Genomic DNA, 22,262 nt, shown 5'->3' on the forward strand with positions numbered 1-22,262 from the left:
GCAGAGTACCTTGGTCGACTTACAACAATATGTTTAATTATTCCATGTGGATTGATGGCCTATAGGTAACGCGTCCGCTTAGGAAGCGAGAGAATCTGAGCGCGTTGGTTCGAATCACGGCTCAGCCGCCGATATTTTCTCCCCTCCACTAGACCTTGAGTGGTGGTCTGGACGCTAGTCATTCGGATGAGACGATAAACCGAGGTCCAGCAACATGCACTTAGCGCACGTTAAAGAACCCATGGCAACAAAAGGGTTGTTCCTGGCAAAATTCTGTCGAAAAATCCACTTCGATAGGAAAAACAAATAAAACTACACACACACACACACACACACACACACACACACACACACACACACAATGGGTGGTGCTGTAGTGTAGCGACGCGCTCTCCCTGGGGAGAGCAGTCCGAATTTCACACAGAGAAATCTGTTGTGATAAAAAGAGAAATACAATTACAAATAATCCATCACGTTTTACCAAATGAAAGATCTTATCATCATAATCATAAAAATATCAGAACCGTCATAATGATAATGATTATCATATTAACAGTCTAACGCAGAGTGATTCTGATTTTCGCATACAAATATTTATTTTATGTGTCGACACCATTTCCTTTAAAAAAAAAAAAAATCTTAATAATAAATTCAAGCCACACAGAGAAGCGTACACGCATGCACATACACGTGCACACATCCCCAGATCATAAAAAAAAAGTGTGCTGCTCTTGCTGTTGCTACCAATATCATTTCAGTCTCTCAAGCTGGCTGGTGCCACGGCTGCAAATTTGCCACAGAATCAAGACCATGCGCGCGCGCCTGCCGTTCAATACTTTGCTGCACACAGTTCTCCGCGTCGACGTGAACACACTCCGTCCATCGATGTCCGCTCTTCGTCGCAGCTTCGCTTCAGTGCTGGTAGATCGTTCTATTCCCTCGCTTCAGTTTAGCAACTGGCTCACATTGTGTTGCCGGGTTGTGCCATGTTGGCACTTCCTGTAGTCGTTGTTGGTGTACCAGACCTATCGCATTTCGAGCGAAAGGATTGTGATGTGATTTGTGAAGTTGCAGCTGCTGGTCTGGTGGTGTGAAATGGTATGTGAAGCCTTGTCACATGCGCTGACGGACAGGTTTGGAGATGAACTGCCATCGTGTTAGGATTAGAAGGTGCCTGGTATTGAATGCTGGTGTATCTCATATGGATACCTACTGCACTGAAAACGGAAATGTTGCGTCTCAGCGCTGACTCGTGTGTTCACCTCAACATGTTTTTCGTCAGACTAATTTCTGTGCTCAACGACGTTTCCTGTTTGAAGATGCCATGAATATTTGGAATGACAAAATATACACAGATCGAAAATCCATACATTCAGATGTGATTTAGTTGTTATGTAGTTTGCTTTGTGTTCCAATGAACAACACTAAAATTGCAAATCTTAGAAGAACCGAATCAAGTACAAGGAATTTGAGATCATGAAAATCAATTAAGTACAAAGGCTCCGGCCGGCCAGTGTACATTTATCGAGAAACACAATATTGCCATGGACCTTAATTCACACAATATACACAAATATGTATTGTTTTAACACATCATTGCCACTGACCTTAATTCACACAATATACACAAATATGTATTGTTTTAACACACCATTGCCACTGACCTTAATTTACAAGACATATACAAATATGTATTGTTTTAAAAAAGTCTTCGTTTGCTTTATATTTTGAGAATAACAAATTAAATAGTGAAAATATTAGACTGACTTGACAGATATGTGGAGAGCGTTTAACGCAAATGAAAAGGATAATTGTTTTATTTTCTGGATAGAGTGTTGTATAAACACCCATATTATTATTATTATTTGCAAGGGCATACTTACTTCCCGTGTTTCCTGTGGAGCACTCAGTGAACCCAACTCACATCATAAGACGCCAGTTACGGACCTTACTAAATGTGCCTATTGTTGCATGGTACCATCACGTAGAAAACCGGAAGTTTAACAGCATCGTTATATATAACAGGTGAATATGGAGCTTATCAGATGTTTACTTACACTGGGGCCAGTGATAGATGCAGAGATAACACGATTCTCTTGTAACTCTTCTCTCATGTTAGTTGGAAGTGGTCCACTAATGAGACCGAAGCGGAATGATATGAGCGTTGAATGTAGTAGTATCGTTACGGAAAATACAAAGTGAGTCTAGTGTAAATGCAAAATCTCTGCCACTTTCGAATAATAACAATTATCTGAAAACAAAACGCGACATGATGAGAATGTTGACTGGCAAGATCTTTGACTGAAGGGGTCAGTATGACTACTGGGGTTCTAACACAATGAAGTCAAACCGCTTTGAAGAAAACAAACTAGCGAAGTGCTTGCTCTGGGCGGTTTTTAATGGGGCAGGTATGTTTCCACTTTTTTTTTTTTTTAGTTAGATTTCTGTTATTCTCAAATATACTGCGAACAAAGAGTTCTTTTCAATACAAAACCAAACAAACAATTATAACGAAATGAAGGCGATTAATTTTTCAGAGATGGACACTGCGCTACCTCCACCCTTGGTTACTTTTGTTTAAATCAGATTTTTTTCTTTTTTTGGTGAGTAAATTGTATTAGATAGAAACAAAAATCTTCAGACAACAATTTCAGCTGAAAAAAATCTACATATGTTAACTTCGCAAGTGATATCTCAAGACTGGAGTTTATTTTTCATTCTTTCTTTTTATTTATTTTTTTCTTTACTTATTCCTTCCTTCCGTCCTTCCTTCCTTCCTTCATTCGCTTATTCATTTAGCTAATGACGAAAATCTTTTTAAATGTTCTTCAGTGCTTAGAATTACCCGATTTCGCACAATTGCATCAACACAAAGTTTACTACACAAGTGAAGGAAGCGTGCTCCTTACGTGCTCTAAAATAATTTCATTGACGTCATCATACAAACTGTTATTATATTGACAGCAACAGAGAATTGACGATAATGATTATGATCTCCTATGTCAATATTATATTTAAAACTGATGTTGTGAAATGAACTGAAATATTTGAAAGAGAACATCAGGAACCGAATAGAATATCAGAAAGCACTAGGTTGTGTGCGTTTCTGCAAATATGTTTTGTATATCTGAATCAGACAAATATATGGTAAACATTGATTGATGGGACAGGAGTAGATGTGCATAACTGTAAAATCATATCGTACTCAACGCCAACAGGATTCAGCCTCCCCAAACTGATAGATAACTGAACTGAATCAAACTGAACTGATTCAAATCGGGTGATGCTAAAACATACGTGTCAATAGTCACGAAATGTGGACAGGGTTCGGGGACCCTGTTGCTATGCCGAGCCCTGGACACAGTGGATATGAATTCGCTGCCCTGATAGCCATAGAACATTTAGGGACCTAACCATTAACATTAGTCACGAAATCACAAAAAAAAAAACTTCACAAGGAATTTCAGTTGAAGAATTGTAAACAATCAGTGAATTAAAAATACAGAAGAAGAAAACTTTTACCAAAACTCAATAATAGAAGTGAAGGCATGGTAATCGATTGAGAAAAAACCCCAGAGTTCTCTCGTGCGTTTTATTCTGTAATCCAAGCCCAGGTTTCTCTCATTTGTTTCATTCTTTATAATCCAAGCCCAGTTTTCTCTCATTTGTTTCATTCTTTATAATTCAAGCCCCAGCAGTTTTACAGATTAACGACAGGCCGACTGCATTTCCACAGTTTCAGACAGTAACCACAGACGTGGTGCCTTTTTCCCCTTTCGAGTTACTGTGCGATCGATGCGGGAGGTTGTAATCGATATGACGTTCTGCAGAGCTAGCCAGCTGGGTTTTGAATCGCCACGCCACTGCAGCCGCTGCTGTTCAGTTGTGGGATCGGGAACTGGTATAACAGCCTTGCACTGAACGTGTAACGTTTTAGGTGATGATAACGAAGGAAGCGTGCTCTTTATATTGCATTTTTGTCCGCCCATGTCTTCTTCATTTTGGGACCAGACAGACAGACTCATGGATAAGAAAGAACGTAGACAACAGGTCTTCGGTAATCAAAACTCCAAAAATGGAAATGAAGCTACACAAGAACTGAGCTACAAAAGTGTTGGTAGTTTGCACTTTTTCTTTCAGCTTCATACTAGCAAAACTCGTTGGAAAACAGCGAAGAGAAGACCAGGGTGTGATGGAACACGTAGAAACCCATGTTTAATGACGCCTGCTGTTGGTCTTTGGAAAACTGTCAAGTCCAACACTTGCGAAAATGACTTAAACGCCTCAAATCCAGCAATGGGAAAGAACTCGTCACAAATTTCCGGAAACTGCAAGCACCGCATGGCTCATAGCGATGTGAAATGCCCAAACTGCAAAGACACGCTCACGTCCGTCACGTACAAAGGGAACATTGTAACCACTCTCAGAACTAAGACCAATCATTTGAAAAATTATGAAAACACAGGAAATGTTTCTGAGATGTCTGCAATCAATACAGCATTCTCAAAACCATTTGAAAAGAACGTGAACTCCTCGAATACTTCTGGAAAACATACCAACCTATTAACAGCTTCAGGAAATGACGTCAGCCTCTACGATGAGACTGCACCTAACCTACTCAACCCCCGAAAGACCCCCCATGGAAGAAGACCCCTCCCAGCCTGCAGTCCCTGCAGACAGCACACCTTCCTCTTGTTGCTCTTCACTCTCCTCACAGGGATGGCCGGCCTTCTCTCCCCGGTCCTGGCCTGCTACAAATTTCCACCCGGCAAGCGCAATCCCTGTGAGGGGAAGCAGTGCAACTACGGGGCTACGTGCCAGCCCAGCCTGGATGGGAGCGAGGCCCGGTGTCAGTGCCCCACCAAGTGTTACCGCTACGGGGACAACGTGGGCAGCAAGCCTGTGTGTGGCAGTGACGGCCACGATTACGCCAACCTGTGTGAGATGAAAAAGGCTGCTTGCAACAATCTGACAGACATCCGTGTCAAGTACTACGGAAAATGTGGTAAGTCAGACTTAGAGTGTATATATATATATATATATATATATATATATATATATATATATATATATATATATATATATATATATGTGTGTGTGTGTGTGTGTGTGTGTGTGTGTGTGTGTGTGTGTGTGTGTGTGTGTGATAGTCAGTCGTGTCCGACTATGATCATCAGAACAGCAGAGGAGGCAACTGCTGTTCCGACTATTTGGGCTAGAATTTGATTATAGTGGAGAGTGTCTTGCCCAAGTTACATCCCCACTCTCTCGGCCAAGAGGGTTTTAGGACAGTCGGCGTTGGGATGGTTCCCAAAGGCCAACTAGCCCACAAGGCTGCAGCACTAAGAGCCAGTGCAATTTTGCCTCCTAGTTTGAGAGTCATAGTCCTTCACAAAAAGACTAAGCTGTAAATGGTTTAGACTTAGAGTAATGCAAACTAAAAACAACAACAACAACAAAAGAAAAAAGACAAAAAAGAAGACAGAAAGAGGGTGGCGACGACGACGATCATGATCATGATAACAGCAATGGTGTTAGCGAACACATCAACAGTAATGACACTGAAACACATCTGTTAATTGTATTTCACATAAGATGCATCACTGCAATGCATCGGCCTCAAATTTAACATAGGAATCAATCAATAGCAAAGATCGAAATTAAGGCAATGTGTATAACTCAATCAGAAATGTAATATAATATGATATAATATGATATAATATAATATGATAAGACTTGAACGGAATCTTTTGTAAGGGATGTTGGGAATAACATCAAAATGATACAATTTCCTACATAAATATGACGGGAAAAAGGTGTGATTTCTCGCGATCCCATGATCTAACTTTGAGAGAAATCGTGGGAATGCAAGAACGTGTGGTCATTCCCCTCCTACGTTTTCTCTCGGTTGCAAGAAATCGCGGGGAGGCGGAGCAGGAGGGGGGTGGGGGAGGGGGGGGGGGGCGCCTTCACGATTTCTCACACATACGATTTCTCACACTGTGTCTTTTCCCCATGCAAATCTAAGATAAAAACGAGAAATGGAAGCGGCGAGAACGACGATCATGATAGTGACAGTGGCGTTAGCGAAGACATCAACAATAGTAGGTGAAAGTAATAGCACAGTATTGATTTAAAAAGAGTGTAAATGTACGTGTATGTCAGTGTGTGTGTGTGTGTGTGTGTGTGTGTGTGTGTGTGTGTGTGTGTGTGTGTGTGTGTGTGTCCTTTTGTGTGTTCACTTGGCAGGTTGATTTTTTTCTTCTTTCACTCTGTTTTTGAAATAATATTGTCGTGTTCTGAGTGCCTTTTATGAAACTGAGAATCTATTTTCAGTGCAATCGTGCTTGCGAAAGGATGTTGACACAAACAGATGAACAAGCATGAAATTATGAGCATTCTAAATGAATGTGACGGAAAAGGTTGCATGACAACAAACATCAAAACTATTTGGTCCAGTTTTCACGCTCCCTGCGTGATAGTAAAGCAGTGTAAAACACCCCCCCCCCTTTTTTTAATCACATTTATGTAGAAAGTTGTATCATATTGATATTGTTCCTAACATCCCTCGGGAAAGATACGGTTCAAGTCTTATTATATTATACAAATTTATATTATATCATGTTATGTTATGTTTTATAATATTACTATATCGTATTATATATCACAATGGCGCGCTGCTGTGCACAAAGGCGCCAAGTTGTGCGAGGCCAACAGGACTGCTGCAGCTGTTCAGAAGAGGCAGGCCAGAAAGTCACGGGCAAACAAGCTCCCTGACAATGGTATGCCTGTCTTTGTCTGCCCCAACTGTCAGCGAACATTTCGTGCGCAGATTGGACTATTCAGCCATCTGCGCATTCACAGATAGATTCATGAGCATCCTCCCCTCCCACCCCACCACCACCCTCCCCCCATCCCCCAGCTGGATGACAACGATGGTCATCATCGATCTCGATGGACACACCACCATATATCACTGTCCAAGGAACACCAACCCCACCAGAAGTTCCAGTAGAGTTCTTCTCTGCAGAAGGCAGTAAAGTCTGGCCAGGAACAGCTGTAACATTCAAAGCATGGAAACGTGTGCTGCTTGATAGTGCTGAAGATTGGGAAGGCACAGACGGGAAGAAACACCCGGAAATCATCAATAAGAGCGGCATGAGACCTGACATGGTACTCCACTTCAAGGCAACGAAACAAGCTCTTCTGATTGGGCTCACTGTGCCATACGAAAGCAGAATGGAGGAAGCCCATATCTACAAGACGAAGGAGATGCTAGTGTAGCCAGCAGCTTGAGAGAATTTGGCTTCCAAGCCAAAGTCCTCGCCATGGAGATTGTTGCAAGAGGGTTTGTGAGCGCATCTGCCTACAGCCTCATGAAACAGCTGTCGATTTCTGGCAGAGAGAGGACACGGGGTCTCAAGGCAATGGCAGAAGCAGCAGAAGAGAGTTCCAGGCGTACGATGGCTCAGTGGTTAAAACGTCTACCAGAGAAAAGGTGACTCAGTCCTGGAGTGGCGACCACCCTGGAGGCGCGGGTTCGAACCTGCTGAGGACCAGAAAAAAAGGCGGCAATACAAGGGCATCCATGAGTCAAGACCTGGGTGCGGCCTGGCCCCCTTAGAGTGTAAGGAGTTGGACTGAAATACTTGACTGAGGGGGGCTTCTTCTCTGAACTTGTACTATCCAGCTCTCCCTAGAATTTCTTATCACTATCATATCACATATCATATCATATTATGTTATATATTTCTGCTTGAGTTATACACATCGCCTTAATTCCGTTGTGTGCTATAGATTCTGATGTTGAATTTGAGGTCGGTGCATTGCAGTGATCCACCCATCTTATGTGAAATACAATAAATGGATGTCATTACTGTTGATGTCTTCGCTGAATAATATATCATATATAATGATATAATAATAATATATAATGATAGTGGCTATCATCTTGATCGTCGGTGTCGTCCACATTTTTCTGTTTTCCTTCCCTCACTCTTATTTTTTTCTCTCTAAGATTTGCGTTGGGAAAAGACAAGAAACCAACTCTGATAATAAAGGAAATATTTTGAAAAAATAAGGGGTACTTCCCACACTTTCTCACACATTGTCCCCACGATATCTCGCAACTGAGAGAAAACGTGGGAGGGGAACGACCGCACTTTCTCGCAATCCCACGATTTCTCTCAAAGTGAGAGAAATCCTGGGATTGCGAGAAATCGTGGGCTTACAAGGTGTTCCACAATGCTTAACCTTATGTAGGGAGCGTGAAAACTGGACCAAATAGTTTTGATGTTTGTTCTAATGCAACCTTCGTTGTCACGTTTATTTAGAACATTCTTCATTTCATGCCTACTGATTCGTTTATCTGTTTCTGTCAGCATCGTTTCGCATGCAAGATTGCACTGAAAACAGATTCTCAGTTTCATAGAAGACACTCAGAACACGAAAATATTATCTTAGAAACAGTGTGAAAGAAGAACAAATCAACCAGCCAAGTAAAGACACAAAAGTAAACACACACACACACACACACACACACACACACACACACACACACACACACACACACACTCACTCACTCACTCACTCACTCACGCATTCACTCACCCACCCACTCACTCACTCACTCACTGACATTCACATACATTCACATTTTTTAAACCAGTACTGTGCCATCGCCTTCACTGTCTTTTCCCCTCTCTGACTTTTCTGTTAGATTTGTATTGGGAAAAGACAAGAAATAAACTAAGTAAGGGGAACATCCCACGCTTTCTGACACATTGTGAGAAATTGTGGGGGCGATTTCTCACAATCCCACGGTTTCTCTCGCAGTTGAGATAAAACGTGGGAGGGGAACGACCACACTTCCTCGCAATCCCACGATTTCTCTCAAAGTGAGAGAAACCGTGGGACTGCAAGAAATCGTGGGCTCACGTGGTCCTTGTTGCGGTCCACAACGTCACCCAGGTTCCGGGATGGCATGTTTCAACAGGTCACACATCCATGCCCACCGTTGGACAGTTTATTGCTATATATTTTAATGCACAGTTTTGGGTCGGGTCTAACTGTTCAGCTTTTTGCGCAATAGGTTTACAAGATAGGGAGATAATGGTGATCACTACAGTGCAAGTTTCAACGATGGCAGTGATGGTGATGGTGCTGGTGGTGTAAGAAAGCAGGTCCAATCTTTGTGCCAAAAGAAGAGCTGCAGGTTATCATTGCTGCAGTGCTGGTCAAAAACAGGGTGAAACAAGATTCGTAAATGGCAGCCCCTGCACAGATAGAGTCTGCCTCCAGCCAGCACTGTGACGTGGAGACGGACCACTGCACAGTGAGCGAGGCATACACGGTCATGACCAGAGGTCGTTCTCGTGAATGGGTGGCGGTGTGCTAGTTTCTGACGTCGACAGTTTGCTGCCTGCAGACACCCCCCCCCCATCCCATCCCCCCCCACCTTTCACCTCCTTCAGTAACGAGGGCGGCCATGTTCTGTTCTTGAGTGTGATGAGGAAGATGTATTCTGGCGCCTGGTGCTGGATCTTGGCTGTTCTCTGTGCCGTTTTTCTTGCACTCTCCCAATTTTGGCAGAAAAGTCTCTGTGTTTGATGACAGACTGACTACACTACCCTCACTGCCTGTCCTCTGTAACCATCTTCTGGACGTCGCCACTGCCGTTCTGGGGCGTTGGTATGAAATGGCCCGAGGAAATAGACATTCAAAACCCCACTGGTCCAGTCAAAACCAATGTACTGTGTTTCAAACCAAAACCACGTTCACTTGCAATGTATTTTCCTTCGATAAAAAACAACAAAAAAAACGTCGTGGTTCCAGGTAGACACTACCTGCATGTGGATTAGTACATCGCAGGAACCACGGCTGGCTTTTGTCGTGATGGAAACTGGGGCTGCGCAATGCAGATTACCTACCCTGAGCCAGTTTTTGCGACTCTCGACGTGAGGATGCTCTCAGAAAATGTGTTGGAAGTTGTTGTTTTTTTCCACTCCAGTGCAATTATGAAACAGTTTCAGTATTGTTTAGTCCTTGTGTCTCGAGGAATCATAAAGCTCTTTGTTGTTGTTCAATGCCTTTTACTGATTTTGTGTGTGTGTGTGTGTGTGTGTGTGTGTGTGTGTGTGTGTTACAATCATGAAAGTTTTTTTTGTTTTTTTTATTCGTTTGCCTTCGTGGCCTTCCATTCCCCATAAAACTGTGAAGAGACAGGGCTGGCGTCTGTCCTCATCCACCTGGTGCATTGTTCATCTTCATCTGCTGTCTGTCCCTCATCAACCTGGTGCATTGTTCATCTTCATCTGCTGTCTGTCCCTCATCCACCTGGTGCATTGTTGTCATCTTCATCTGCTGTCTGTCCCTCATCCACCTGGTGCATTGAAGTCATCTTCATCTGCTGTCTGTCCCTCATCCACCTGGTGCATTGTTGTCATCTTCATCTGCTGTCTGTCCCTCATCCACCTGGTGCATTGTTCATCTTCATCTGCTGTCTGTCCCTCACCCACCTGGTGTATTGTTGTCATCTTCATCTGCTGTCTGTCCCTCATCCACCTGGTGCATTGAAGTTTTCTTCATCTGCTGTCTGTCCCTCATCCACCTGGTGCATTGTTCATCTTCATCTGCTGTCTGTCCCTCATCCACCTGGTGCATTGTTCATCTTCATCTGCTGTCTGTCCCTCATCCACCTGGTGCATTGTTCTTCATCTGCTGTCTGTCCCTCATCCACCTGGTGCATTGTTCATCTTCATCTGCTGTCTGTCCCTCATCCACCTGGTGCATTGTTCATCTTCATCTGCTGTCTGTCCCTCATCCACCTGGTGCATTGAAGTCATCTTCATCTGCTGTCTGTCCCTCATCCACCTGGTGCATTGTTCATCTTCATCTGCTGTCTGTCCCTCATCCACGTGGTGCATTGTTCATCTTCATCTGCTGTCTGTCCCTCATCCACCTGGTGCATTGTTCATCTTCATCTGCTGTCTGTCCCTCACCCACGTGGTGCATTGTTCATCTTCATCTGCTGTCTGTCCCTCATCCACCTGGTGCATTGTTCATCTTCATCTGCTGTCTATCCCACATCTACCCGGTGCATTGTTCATCTTCATCTGCTGTCTGTCCCTCATCCACCTGATGCACTGAAGTCATCTTTTCGATCGTTGTTAGGAGGCGCCGTTACAGAATGGGTAAGGCGTTAATATACGATCCAGTGTTCACCTGTGATGTGGGTTCGAGGTTCCGTTTCGGCATGGTGTCCTTGGGAAAGGTACGTGACTGCGATTTTGATCACTCCGCCCAGGGTGTGGTTTTCGACATTTGGTGATAGAAAGCAACACCAGTGCTCGTCTGACCACTTTCATATTTGTTTCTTAAAAGTCTTAAGGTTTCATGACGATAAAAATTCTATTCTATTCTATTCTATTCTATTCTCTCTCTCTCTCTCTCTCTCTCTCTCTCTGTCCGGCAAGATGGCGACTGGACAGGTGGCATGAGTGACAGGCTCCGCATATAATTTCAGATCCAAGCAGCTACTGAAACATATGTGTATCAACTGTGACAAAAGTTCAACCAGGAAACAGTGACGAAAAAGAAAAAGAATCAAGAAGATCGATCTGGCATGTTGGAGAGCCAGAATTGACTGTTTTGACTGTGCCGCGTACTCGAGGCTGAGACGACGCCATGGAAAGAGTGCAGGACAGAAACCGGTCAGCGAGAAGACGGCCAGCGGTGTGACGACAGGCAACATTGTGTATTTCTTCGTCTGCATTGCCGCGGCAGTATTAACTTTGAACACCTCTGTGGCTGTCATGAGACACATCGCATTGTGTGAAGGGTGGCTAGGAAGTGAAGAAAGAATTATGACAGGCACATATGCTGTGTCGGGAGTCATAAGCATGCAAGTGGACAGCAGTCAGGGTTATTCTGTTGTGGCTGAACCAGTGGCTTCGGTGTGTGTTGTGTACGCACTGCACTCGGTTCAGACTGGATCATTACTCAGTGGCGACGTGGAGAAGCGTGATTGACCGACAGGGAGGCACGGACCGAGACGTCACAGCCAGAATCGGCAAGGCAAGAACAGCTTTCATCATGCTCAAGAACATCTGGGCATCTGGAGCGATCAGTATGAAAACCAAACTCCGCATCTTCAACTCCAATGTGAAGTCAATTCTGCTCTACGGATGCGAGACATGGCGGACAACACCACAGCCGATGCAGCAGAAGATTCAGACATTCTTCAACACCTGTCTGAGGCGCATCTACTAGATCCGATGGCAGGAGAAGATCTGAAACGAAGATCTGTGGTAGCGAGCAGGACAGGAACCAGTGGCCAAGCAGATACTGCGGAGGAAGTGGGACTGGATCGGACACACCCTCAGGAAGCCAGCGTCCAGCATCACACGCCAAGCCCTGACCTGGAACCCGCAGGGAAAAAGGGGAAGAGAGGCCGGCCTCGCAACAGCTGGAGGCGAGATACCGAGGCAGAGCTGAAGCAGCAAGGGACCAAATGGACTGGAATGGCCAGAACAGCCCAGAACAGAGTGCGATAGCGAGAGGGCCTATGCTCCACCAGGAGCGATGGGCATAATGAATGAATGAATGAATGAATGAATGACGTGGAGACACACCAAGACCAGGACAGACACGAAAATGTAAAATCACCGACCCCGACAGAAGTAAATGCCAGTGCCGACATAATCTCCATCCTTCAAGCCAGTCAGCAGCAAAATGACCAACAAACAGCCTTGATCAGAGGGGACCTAGGGGGAATCAAGGCAGACCTGGACAAAGTCAAGCAGCAGTGTGAACAGACAAATGCACGCTGTGATAGAACAGAACGGGACAACGAGGGACTGACAAAGGCGGTGACGGACATAGATAGAGGTACAGAACATCCATAGCGTGACTGCAGACAGAAGAGAAGAGACGAATAAACTGACAACATCTGTACGTGACGTGAAACAAGAAGTAAGCCAGATAAAGTCACACATTGATAGGCTGGAAGAATTCTCCAGAAGAGAAAACCTGCGGATGTTCGGGATTCCCCAGCGTGACCAGAATGAAACCAACGATACGTGCGTCAGGGCCGTGTTGGACACACAAAACAGCGTGGAGGGAGGGATTAAAACATGGACCATAGATGACTTAGAACGAGGACACTGCACTGGACAGAGCCGGGACGGGCAACCAAGACCCATGTTTGTCAGATTTAGCCGACGGAAAGGCAAGATGGCAATAATCACCAAGGACTTCCGTAATGAGCTAGCCACGAAAGGTGTCACAGTGGCAAACGATCTGACCCGTGCCCAAAGCAGCGCTGCCGCCCAGGCCAGAAAAGAAGGCTGAAGGCCTTTTGTCCGCAGCGGCAAACTAGTGACCGTTCCTTTGTCTCCTGACCACAACATATACGCACAGTTTGCTTCAAGAAGCATTGAAAACAAAACGCCCACAGCAGACGACATGGAAACAACTCGCGCGGCAGGACAGAGCCAACGAGAACCAACCAGCCACAACTCATCTTCCCCTGCTCGTGACGTAAGACATGGGTCAGAGGGTGGTCAGAAACAACAGGGTGTGACTGACCCAACCCCCGCAGCGTGATAGCACCAATGTCTCCCCGAGCCAACAACAGCAACGAGGTCCGAGCGGGTGTGCCGGTACGAGAGGGGCAGCACACCAGGACGACACTCATCGCAGCAGCAACACTCGGGCAGTACACGACGCTCCAACATGGAGCACACAGGCTGGGGCACACAAGAGTGGAACACCGACGGCACACACTGACCACACGGCGAGCCGACTGACGGGGCCTCTCGCCAAAAGCACACGGACAACACACACTGCTCTCACAGCGAGCAGAAAGACGGGGCCACACAGTTTCAGTTTCAGTTTCAGCAGCTCAAGGACGCGTCACTGCGTTCGGACAAATCCATATACGCTACACCACATCTGCCAAGCAGATGCCTGACCAGCAGAGTAACCCAACGCGCTTAGTCAGGCCTTGAGAAAACAAAAAAGAAAACAAAAAGGCTTTTGTGCTTTTGGCGAGAGGCCCCGTCAGTCGGCTCGCCGTGTGGTCAGTGTGTGCCGTCGGTGTTCCACTCTTGTGTGGCCCAGCCTGTGTGCTCAATGTTGGAGCATCGTGTACTGCCCGAGTGTTGCTGCTGCGATGAGTGTCGTCCTGGTGTGCTGCCCCTCTCGTACCGGCACACCCGCTCGGACCTCGTAGCTGTTGTTGGCCACACAACAAATCTCCAGCTGGTGTCGGCGACAGCAGCAGGACACTGCGGCGGGACAAGAAAAAATAGGACAGGACTGACCACCCAGATGAATGGACCTTTCTGAAGTATAATATAGAAAACCTGCTCAGTAAGTTACATGATGTATCCTTTGCTAATTACATTAGTTCTTTTGATTTTATCTATTTAACGAAAACATGTAAAAATTTGTTGCTCCTGCAACTAAGTTATCCCATCACGGGAGAAATTCTGGAGAATTTTATTGATGGTTAGGAAATGTATTGAACATCATATAAAAGAGGGTAAGATAGACTGCAAGAATACAGTAGCTGTTGAAATAGATAAAAAATGTGTTTGGTGTTGATAAACATAATATTGTGTTAATTGCTAGTTGTATTGCCCCAGAAAGATCACCACTATATGAGTACACTGAGCGACAAGACGGCATTCATATCTCAGAAGAAAGCTTGATACAACAGGTACACACAGATAATGTTTACATTATATTGATTGGTGACCTAAATGCAAGGACAGGATGTGAACATCCAAAAGATGATAACTTAGCGAACTTGGTGCCAGGTTTTGATTTTGAAGAGATTGACGAAGAAAGAGCTACACGTAATTCCAAAGATTCGACCATAAACAAGTTTGGTAGATCCCTGCTCGATCTTGCCCTTATGCTTGACTTGTATATTGTGAATGGATCGTGCAGCAGTGACACAGAAGGCGAATTTACTTTTGTGTCACCACACGGCAGCAGCGTTATTGATAATTTTCTTGTATCTGAAGATTTACGAGCAGGGTGTGATCTACACATTGATGATTGTTTAAATTCATGGCATCTACCAGTAGTACTAAAGTGAAAAAATAGTCAATGCAATGAGAAGAGTCAGGAACCAATTGAAAAGGGGGATTGCTCTGATGAAATCAACATTATTTGGAATGATGAGAAGTTGCAGATATATAAAGAGAAGCTAGACAGCAATGATTTCAAAGACAGCCTGAGTGAAGCCCACAGTATGTTAGATTTAGATGTTGATAGCGGGGTTGAATTGTTCACAAACACTCTGTATGGAGCAGCTGCTTGTATGGTTAGAAAGGTCAGAAAAACTAAGAAAGAATTTAAAGACTGGTTTGATATGGAATGCAGGCAGCAGAAGAAACGGGTCAGAACACTCCTTAAGAGATTCCAAAGATGTAAGACAGAAAGCGTTAAGAATCAGTGGAAAGAAGACTATGTAAAGGAGAGGAAGGATTATGTTAAGCTATAAAGGACAAAGAAACGACTGTACGAAGAAGAAAGATTAGAAAAATTAAGAAACTGTGTTCATGACCCTTAGGTGTTCTGGTCAATAATAAGATCAGTTAACCGGAAAGCAGTGGTTTATAATGACATTAGCTCCGAACAGTGGCATAACCACTTTTCTAACGTCTTTAATTATAATACAGCTGATAATAGTTCTGACCAGGAAGAAGTAATGACGGAAGAAGCGGTAGATGTGGAGGAAGAACCTCTATTCAATGACCCAATTTCAGAACAGGAAATCATAACGAGTATAAAATACCTGAAATCGGGTAAAAGTGCTGGCCCAGATTATATTATTGGCGAAATGCTAAAAAATGCAAACAGTAATGTTATGAAATTCCTAGTTACCCTATTTAACAAATTATTTGAAAGTGGAACATTTCCGTTGGACTGGGCAAAATCCATTTTTGTGCCTATACATAAAAAGGGAGACAACCCGGGACAATTACAGAGGAGTAGACTTGACAAGTACAATTAGTAAAGTGTATACACACATCTTAAATCGAAAATTTAAACAAGAGAGGCAAGGCCTTCAAGACTCACTTGTGATACACTAAAAAAAAAAAAAATCAAAAAAAAAAAAAAAAATCATTAAAATGTGTTCTGTATTTGTTATTATAAAGCTTCGGGTTAAAAGAAAAAGAAAAACAAGAAAGAAAAAAAAGGTCCTAACGGCAGATTCCAACCCCGCGTGTTTGGATAAGAAACTGTCTTACCCATTACACTATCGTGGCTCCTTAAATTACGTTAAAAAATATAACATGCTTTCTTAAAGGGCGATAAATCGATTGCGGTATTTGCAGTGGGAATGCTGTTTAAATCATATTATTCTGGTGTATCTTGGCAATTAAAAGTCCGCGGTAAAGGAGACGTGGCTATCGCCCCAATCACACTGCAACACTTAGTCGTTTTCTCTGGATCTAGATAGATGTACAAGTTTAGTTACACCCTGTTAACATGGTAGATTCAATTTCTCTTTTATTTTCATACTAGTTTTATAGTTTTAAAGTTGATATGAAAATTGAGTATTTTGTTAAACTAATAGCATGTAGAGCCAAGTACAAGTACTTCTAAACGTCGTATGAAGTGAAAAGAACTTCATTTTGAGAAAAGTCAAGACTGGAATTTTTTGCGTTTCATCAATTCAAGGGTGTTAACTCTCATGGTTTATTATTTTTAACTGTGAATTCCGACCTATTCTATGGATATTTTTATGGCAGTTTGGGGCATAATCCAGTAAGTGATGAGGCGTTCACAAATCTTTCTCTGAATAAATATTTAACGGTCTCCTTCTCCAACTTTCCATCACATGTTATCGTGTATTGTCCATTGAATATAGGACTGAACGGGCAGGTCAAATACTTGAAACAAAATGGCGTCGTTAGCGTTCGCGAAGAATATGAGCACGCGCTTTGAATATGTATAAATATGTGTACGCAATTAATTTTTGCCCACGACCTTCAGGGCTCAGCCAATAGATCTGTAAAGCCCACTCGTAGTATTGATTTTAGTATTTTCCGAAAAAGACCACTTGGGCGAATGAACATAGTGAAAGCCCTGTACACTGAGAGTAAAACACACAAGCTTTTTATGTATTGAGTATAATTTCAAAATGTAATGTTTAAGATGAGAAAGATCAGTTTAAAGCAAATTAAGCCCCCTAGCATTAATTACAGATTAATTTCCCTTATTTACTATCTGCACCAAAGACATTCAAAATAAATATAACTTCCATGCTCAGCAAAAGAACTTCCTGTTTGAAAAAAAAAAGGATAAAAATGACTGCTCTTGTTGTGTCAGAATATCAGATCAAAGTGCCAAGTTTAGAGAATTAAAAAAAATGTAAATATAACAGTAAATTCAGTTTGCATAATATTTGGCTTTTTTGTGTGCCCATCCCAGAGGCGCAATATTGTTTTAAACAAGATGACTGGAAAGAACTGAAATTTCCCTATTTTTATGCCAAATTTAGTGTCAACTGGCAAAGTATTTGCAGAGAAAATGTCAGTGTTAAAGGTTACCACGGACACACAGACACACACAGACACACACACACACACACACACACACACACACAGACAACCGAACACCGGGGTAAAACATAGACTCACTTTGTTTACACAAGTGAGTCAAAAGTGGACAGAAATAGAAGATTCTTTGAACAGTAACGTCCTTTGGAGTACTCTAATAAAAAGCGGGGTCCATAGAAAGTTTTACATGGCTTTTAAAAGCATCTACAATTCTGTACTTGTGTGTGTTCCTGACAAAGGTATTTATTCAGACTTTTTCAGTGTCCAAGAGGGGTTAAACAAGGTTGTATGCTAAGCCCACAGCTGTTCTCTATTTTCATCAATGAATTGGCAGTGGATTTATCAAAGAAGGGTAGACATGGAATACAAATGATACCTGGCGCAACAGAATTGTTGTTAGTGCTATTTGCTGATGATGACGTTGTTCTTTTGTCTGACACACCCATAGGGTTACAAAATCAATTAAATGCCCTTAAGCAAGAAACAGACTCCGCAATGGAGGTCATCTTTCGACTCATGAAAAATGGCGCTATGGTGATAGGGAAATAAAAGAAACCAATACATATAAATATTTAGGAATGTTATTCACAACAAAATTGAGTTTGACGTCTGCGTGGGATGAAGCAAATAGAAAAGGGAAAAAAGGTGTAATCCAAATTATAAAATCACTCAGGAGACTGCGTTCGACTGACGCACAGCTTTTATGGAAACTTTTCGACATACAAATTGAACCAGCCTTGAACTATGGAGTGGGAATATGGGAACTCATGTCAAATAACCAAATGGAAAAGGTACATACATTTGCAATGAAGCGCTTTCCTGGTGTCCCATTACACTCATCAAACACTATAATGTATGGCGAAACCGGCAGGTACCCATTGCATATTAGATCAATTGTAAAATGCATAAAATATTGGCTCAAACTAACAAGACTGCCAACATCACGATTGTGTAGACAAGCATACGAGATGCTGCTGCTGCAAGAGGAGAAGGGCAAACAGAACTGGGTATTCTACATCAAGAAAACACTAACGGAACATGGATTCGGTCTTGTTTGGATGTGCCAAGGAGTAGGGCACGAGAGCGGCTTTGTATCGGAATTTAAAGATAGACTTTTAGCATGCTACAAACAAAACTGGCACGGAGAATTAGAGAGCAATGATAGGTATAAATGGTTTTATTCATTTAAATCAACATCTCCCACCCCTTCTAACCGATAATACTCAGATGTATTCATAAATACTTTAACAAAATGTCTTCAATCACCGATATGTGTGACGGGACATTAAACAAAAATTCCTCCTCCTCCTCCTCATTTAAATCAGTATTTCAAACAGAAGTATATTAAGATTATAACAAATAAATGGCATAAAATCTGCTTTGCGAAGGTCAGATTGAGAGCACTTGGACTGAATGCCAACAGAAGATGGTTCGATTCAGACGTAGCAACATCTCCTTGCCCAATGTGTGGCGAAAGCCCAGAAGATGAAAATCATGTTATATTTAACTGCAAAAGATACGATGAATTGCGAAAAAACTGTACCCTTTTCAATACAGCTCCAGCGCAGAGAAAAGATTTGTTCGGCATACTGATGACAGAAAATGAAGATATGATACTTTCACTTGCAATATGTATCTGATGCAATAAATATACGGAAAACGTCCATTATCGGTCCAAATACTCATTAATCAATTAAAAATTAAAATGGGTTCTATGAGGAAAAAAGCATAGATAAAAAGGAAGGGCTACATGTAGATGGTCAATCTCGACATTGTAATAATTTGATGTGTTCGTATTGATATTATGGGTTTTGATGTTGAGGCATGAATAATTATTTCAGGATTTATATGTACTTTATTATGTGTTTGCATTGATACGATGTGTGTCGATGTTACATGCGTAAATATTCATTAAATGATTTATCTTTACTTTGTTTTCTGTGTACTGTCCAAACCTTGGAGACGAACGACTGAAGAAAAGGCACATAACCCCCCCCCCCCCTGTCACATGTACTTTAAGCTAATGGCAAAGTGCCAAAGTGTCGAAAATCTCTTATTAGTTTATGTTGTTTCAATCCTGTTTTTTTTTTCTGTTCCATTTTTATCTGTTTTGCACCATACCATTTTGTTCTGATTAGTACCTACTATGTCACCAGAGCTTTTCAGCAAATGACATTAAACATTTAAGTGTCAGTGTCAGTGTCAGTGTCAGTGTCACTCTCTCTCTCTCTCTCTCTCTCTCTCTCTCTCTCCAGTTTCAACAATGCCATGCACTCATCTCTCTCTCTCTCTCTCTCTCTCTCTCTCTCTCTCTCTCACACACGCCCACACGAACGGGCTGTGTGGGAACTAGAGCTTTAGGCATCAGAGAAAGACAGAGACGGCATGCCGAAAAGGTCAGTCAGTCCCGGGTGTCGTTGAGGTGTACACACACATCACTTGACATTTCAACCAATGCTTTCATTACGCCCACAAGACTGCGAGTGATGCTTGGGTCTGGTGTGAGTGACAGCTGTGCCGTAATTGAGTTTGCTGCTTCCATTGTCAAGCAGTATGATTCCATTTCAGAAATCTTAATTAAAAAAAAAAAAAGTACAATGCGTTTCTCTGTTATATCAGTTAGAATTAACACTTGCGACAGACATTTTCCAGTTTCATTGTGTCAAAACGTGCAAACTGGTCCGTATATTCTATACCATGTAATGTGGAAAAAGAACAGAAAGGGAGCATTAACCCAATGTGCTGGTCAGGCCCCAAGGGCATTCAAAAAATGAAACAACACGAACTTGATAAAAAAAAAAACATTCACAGAAGACAAACAGTAAACTAACATTTAAAACGAAACGGGCCTCGTTCAGAGAACGTGCTATATTCAATGGCGTCATCAGTACATGCAGAGTTTGACATTAGTTTCTCAGTTGACAGCATAGTGGACACACGTCATAATAGATAGAGCCAAATCCGGATGAACTATAGAGGTATGCAAACTAAAAACTATTCAGTGACACTGAGGATCGAAGTTGGCTTCAGTTCATTAAAATCTCCTTAACTGAGCTAGGTATTAATCATGTGTGGAATAATGAATCAACTTTGGGTGTAAACAGGCAGAAATGCGTAGCCTAATACAGTAGTCACAAAGAAGAACAATACGTTAAGCATTGGAAACAAAGAAAACAGAAACAAAACATGGACTTAAGTTTGATAATGGAATAACAGATTATAGATTTTAACCATCTCCAACAATGTAAAACCCACAAATGTTTATACAGAATAGAAACGAGTGAACACAGAATCAGTGCTCATAATGTGGACATAGAAAAGTGATGCACAATACACCAGTGAAAAAGGAACGCCCAAATTTTGTGGTAATTTGGAGGATGAAATTCATTTTCTTGACCAGTGTTCGTTATATGAATGTATGGAATCCACCAGAAAAAAGTATCTGTACACTCAAGTGTTATAAGGCCTACTTTATTTTATTTTATTTTATTATTTTCTTTTTTTTTATACTTTGTTTATTTTATTTTATTTTATTTTTTTATTATTATTTATTTTTACTTTTTATTTTCTTTTATTTCCTTTATTTTTTTCTCAAGGCTTGACTAAGCGCGTTGGATTACGCTGCTGGTCAGGCATCTGCTTGGCAGATGTGGTGTAGCGTGTAATATGGATTTGACCGAACACAGTGACGCCTCCTTAAGCCACTGATACTGATATTGATTCTGAAACTTAAAGAAGTCCACTTTGACCAAACATTCTACATTCACAAATGTTTTCAGAAGAGACAATAGATATTCTCTTTGTGTCTTGTAAAACCGCTGGGCATAGAGGACAAATAGAATTTGCTTCTGATCGTGACTGACACATGACTGTAATAGCGTCGTTAACTCTCTCCATACGAACGGCGAAAGAGACGACGTTAACAGCGTTTCCCCCCAATTACCATCATCCAAATATTACAAGCGGAAGGCTCTTATACTGATGAGGTGAATGTTGACAAAGAATACCACAATTCAGACGACGGAAGCTAAAGGTTGGGTCATTCAAACACCCACTGGACATCCGAGGGGTCTGTGTAGAGGAGAAGAGAGGACTGGCCGTACTGAGTGAGTTAAAGTGTGTGTGGTGCATTCATCGGTTGCTGGACCACCTGGACACGAGCGCTGAAATATACTGTGAAAGTGGAAGATACGGAGATTACGGGACCAACCCTGGACACGGAAATTGTTTCTTTCTAATTCAGGATTGATTTAGCGTCAAAAGTTGACTTCAAGGTGACTTCGTGTTGTATTTGGCGCCTGTTTATTCATCCATCCCGGACAGTCCGTCTGGCAGTCTGTCCCAGTGCTGGTGTCCGCTCCACACAGACTGTCTGTAGAGTGTCCTGGTCTGGTGTTATACACATGCCAATCGGTAAATCATTTCTATATCTGTGGCCAGCATACGTCGCACCTAGTGTGTGTGTGTGTGTGTGTGTGTGTGTGTGTGTGTGTGTGTGTTCAACCAGCACAAATCAAAATACACACTCTCTGTTTCTGTCACACATACACACACGCACACACACACACACACACACGCACGCACGCACACACGTACACACACACACGCACACGCAAACACACACGCACGCATAGACACACACACTCACACAAACACACACACGCGCGCGCGAGCGCGCGCGCG

At 42.6% G+C, this 22,262-nt stretch overlaps 1 protein-coding gene across 1 annotated transcript in view; it reads left to right on the top strand.

Moving 5' to 3' along the window:
- Positions 1-3,899: 3,899 nt before the first annotated feature.
- Positions 3,900-22,262, top strand: part of LOC143302005 (agrin-like) — a 162,540-nt gene continuing 144,177 nt past the window's right edge. Inside the window, exon 1 of the mRNA XM_076616489.1 lies at positions 3,900-5,005. Within this exon, the coding sequence (XP_076472604.1) occupies positions 3,988-5,005 (1,018 nt within the window). The 5' untranslated portion in view covers positions 3,900-3,987. The remainder of the gene's footprint in view (positions 5,006-22,262) is intronic.

Source organism: Babylonia areolata, chromosome 28 (assembly GCF_041734735.1).
Source record: "Babylonia areolata isolate BAREFJ2019XMU chromosome 28, ASM4173473v1, whole genome shotgun sequence".
In the NCBI taxonomy this organism is placed as follows: Eukaryota; Metazoa; Mollusca; class Gastropoda; order Neogastropoda; family Buccinidae; genus Babylonia; species Babylonia areolata.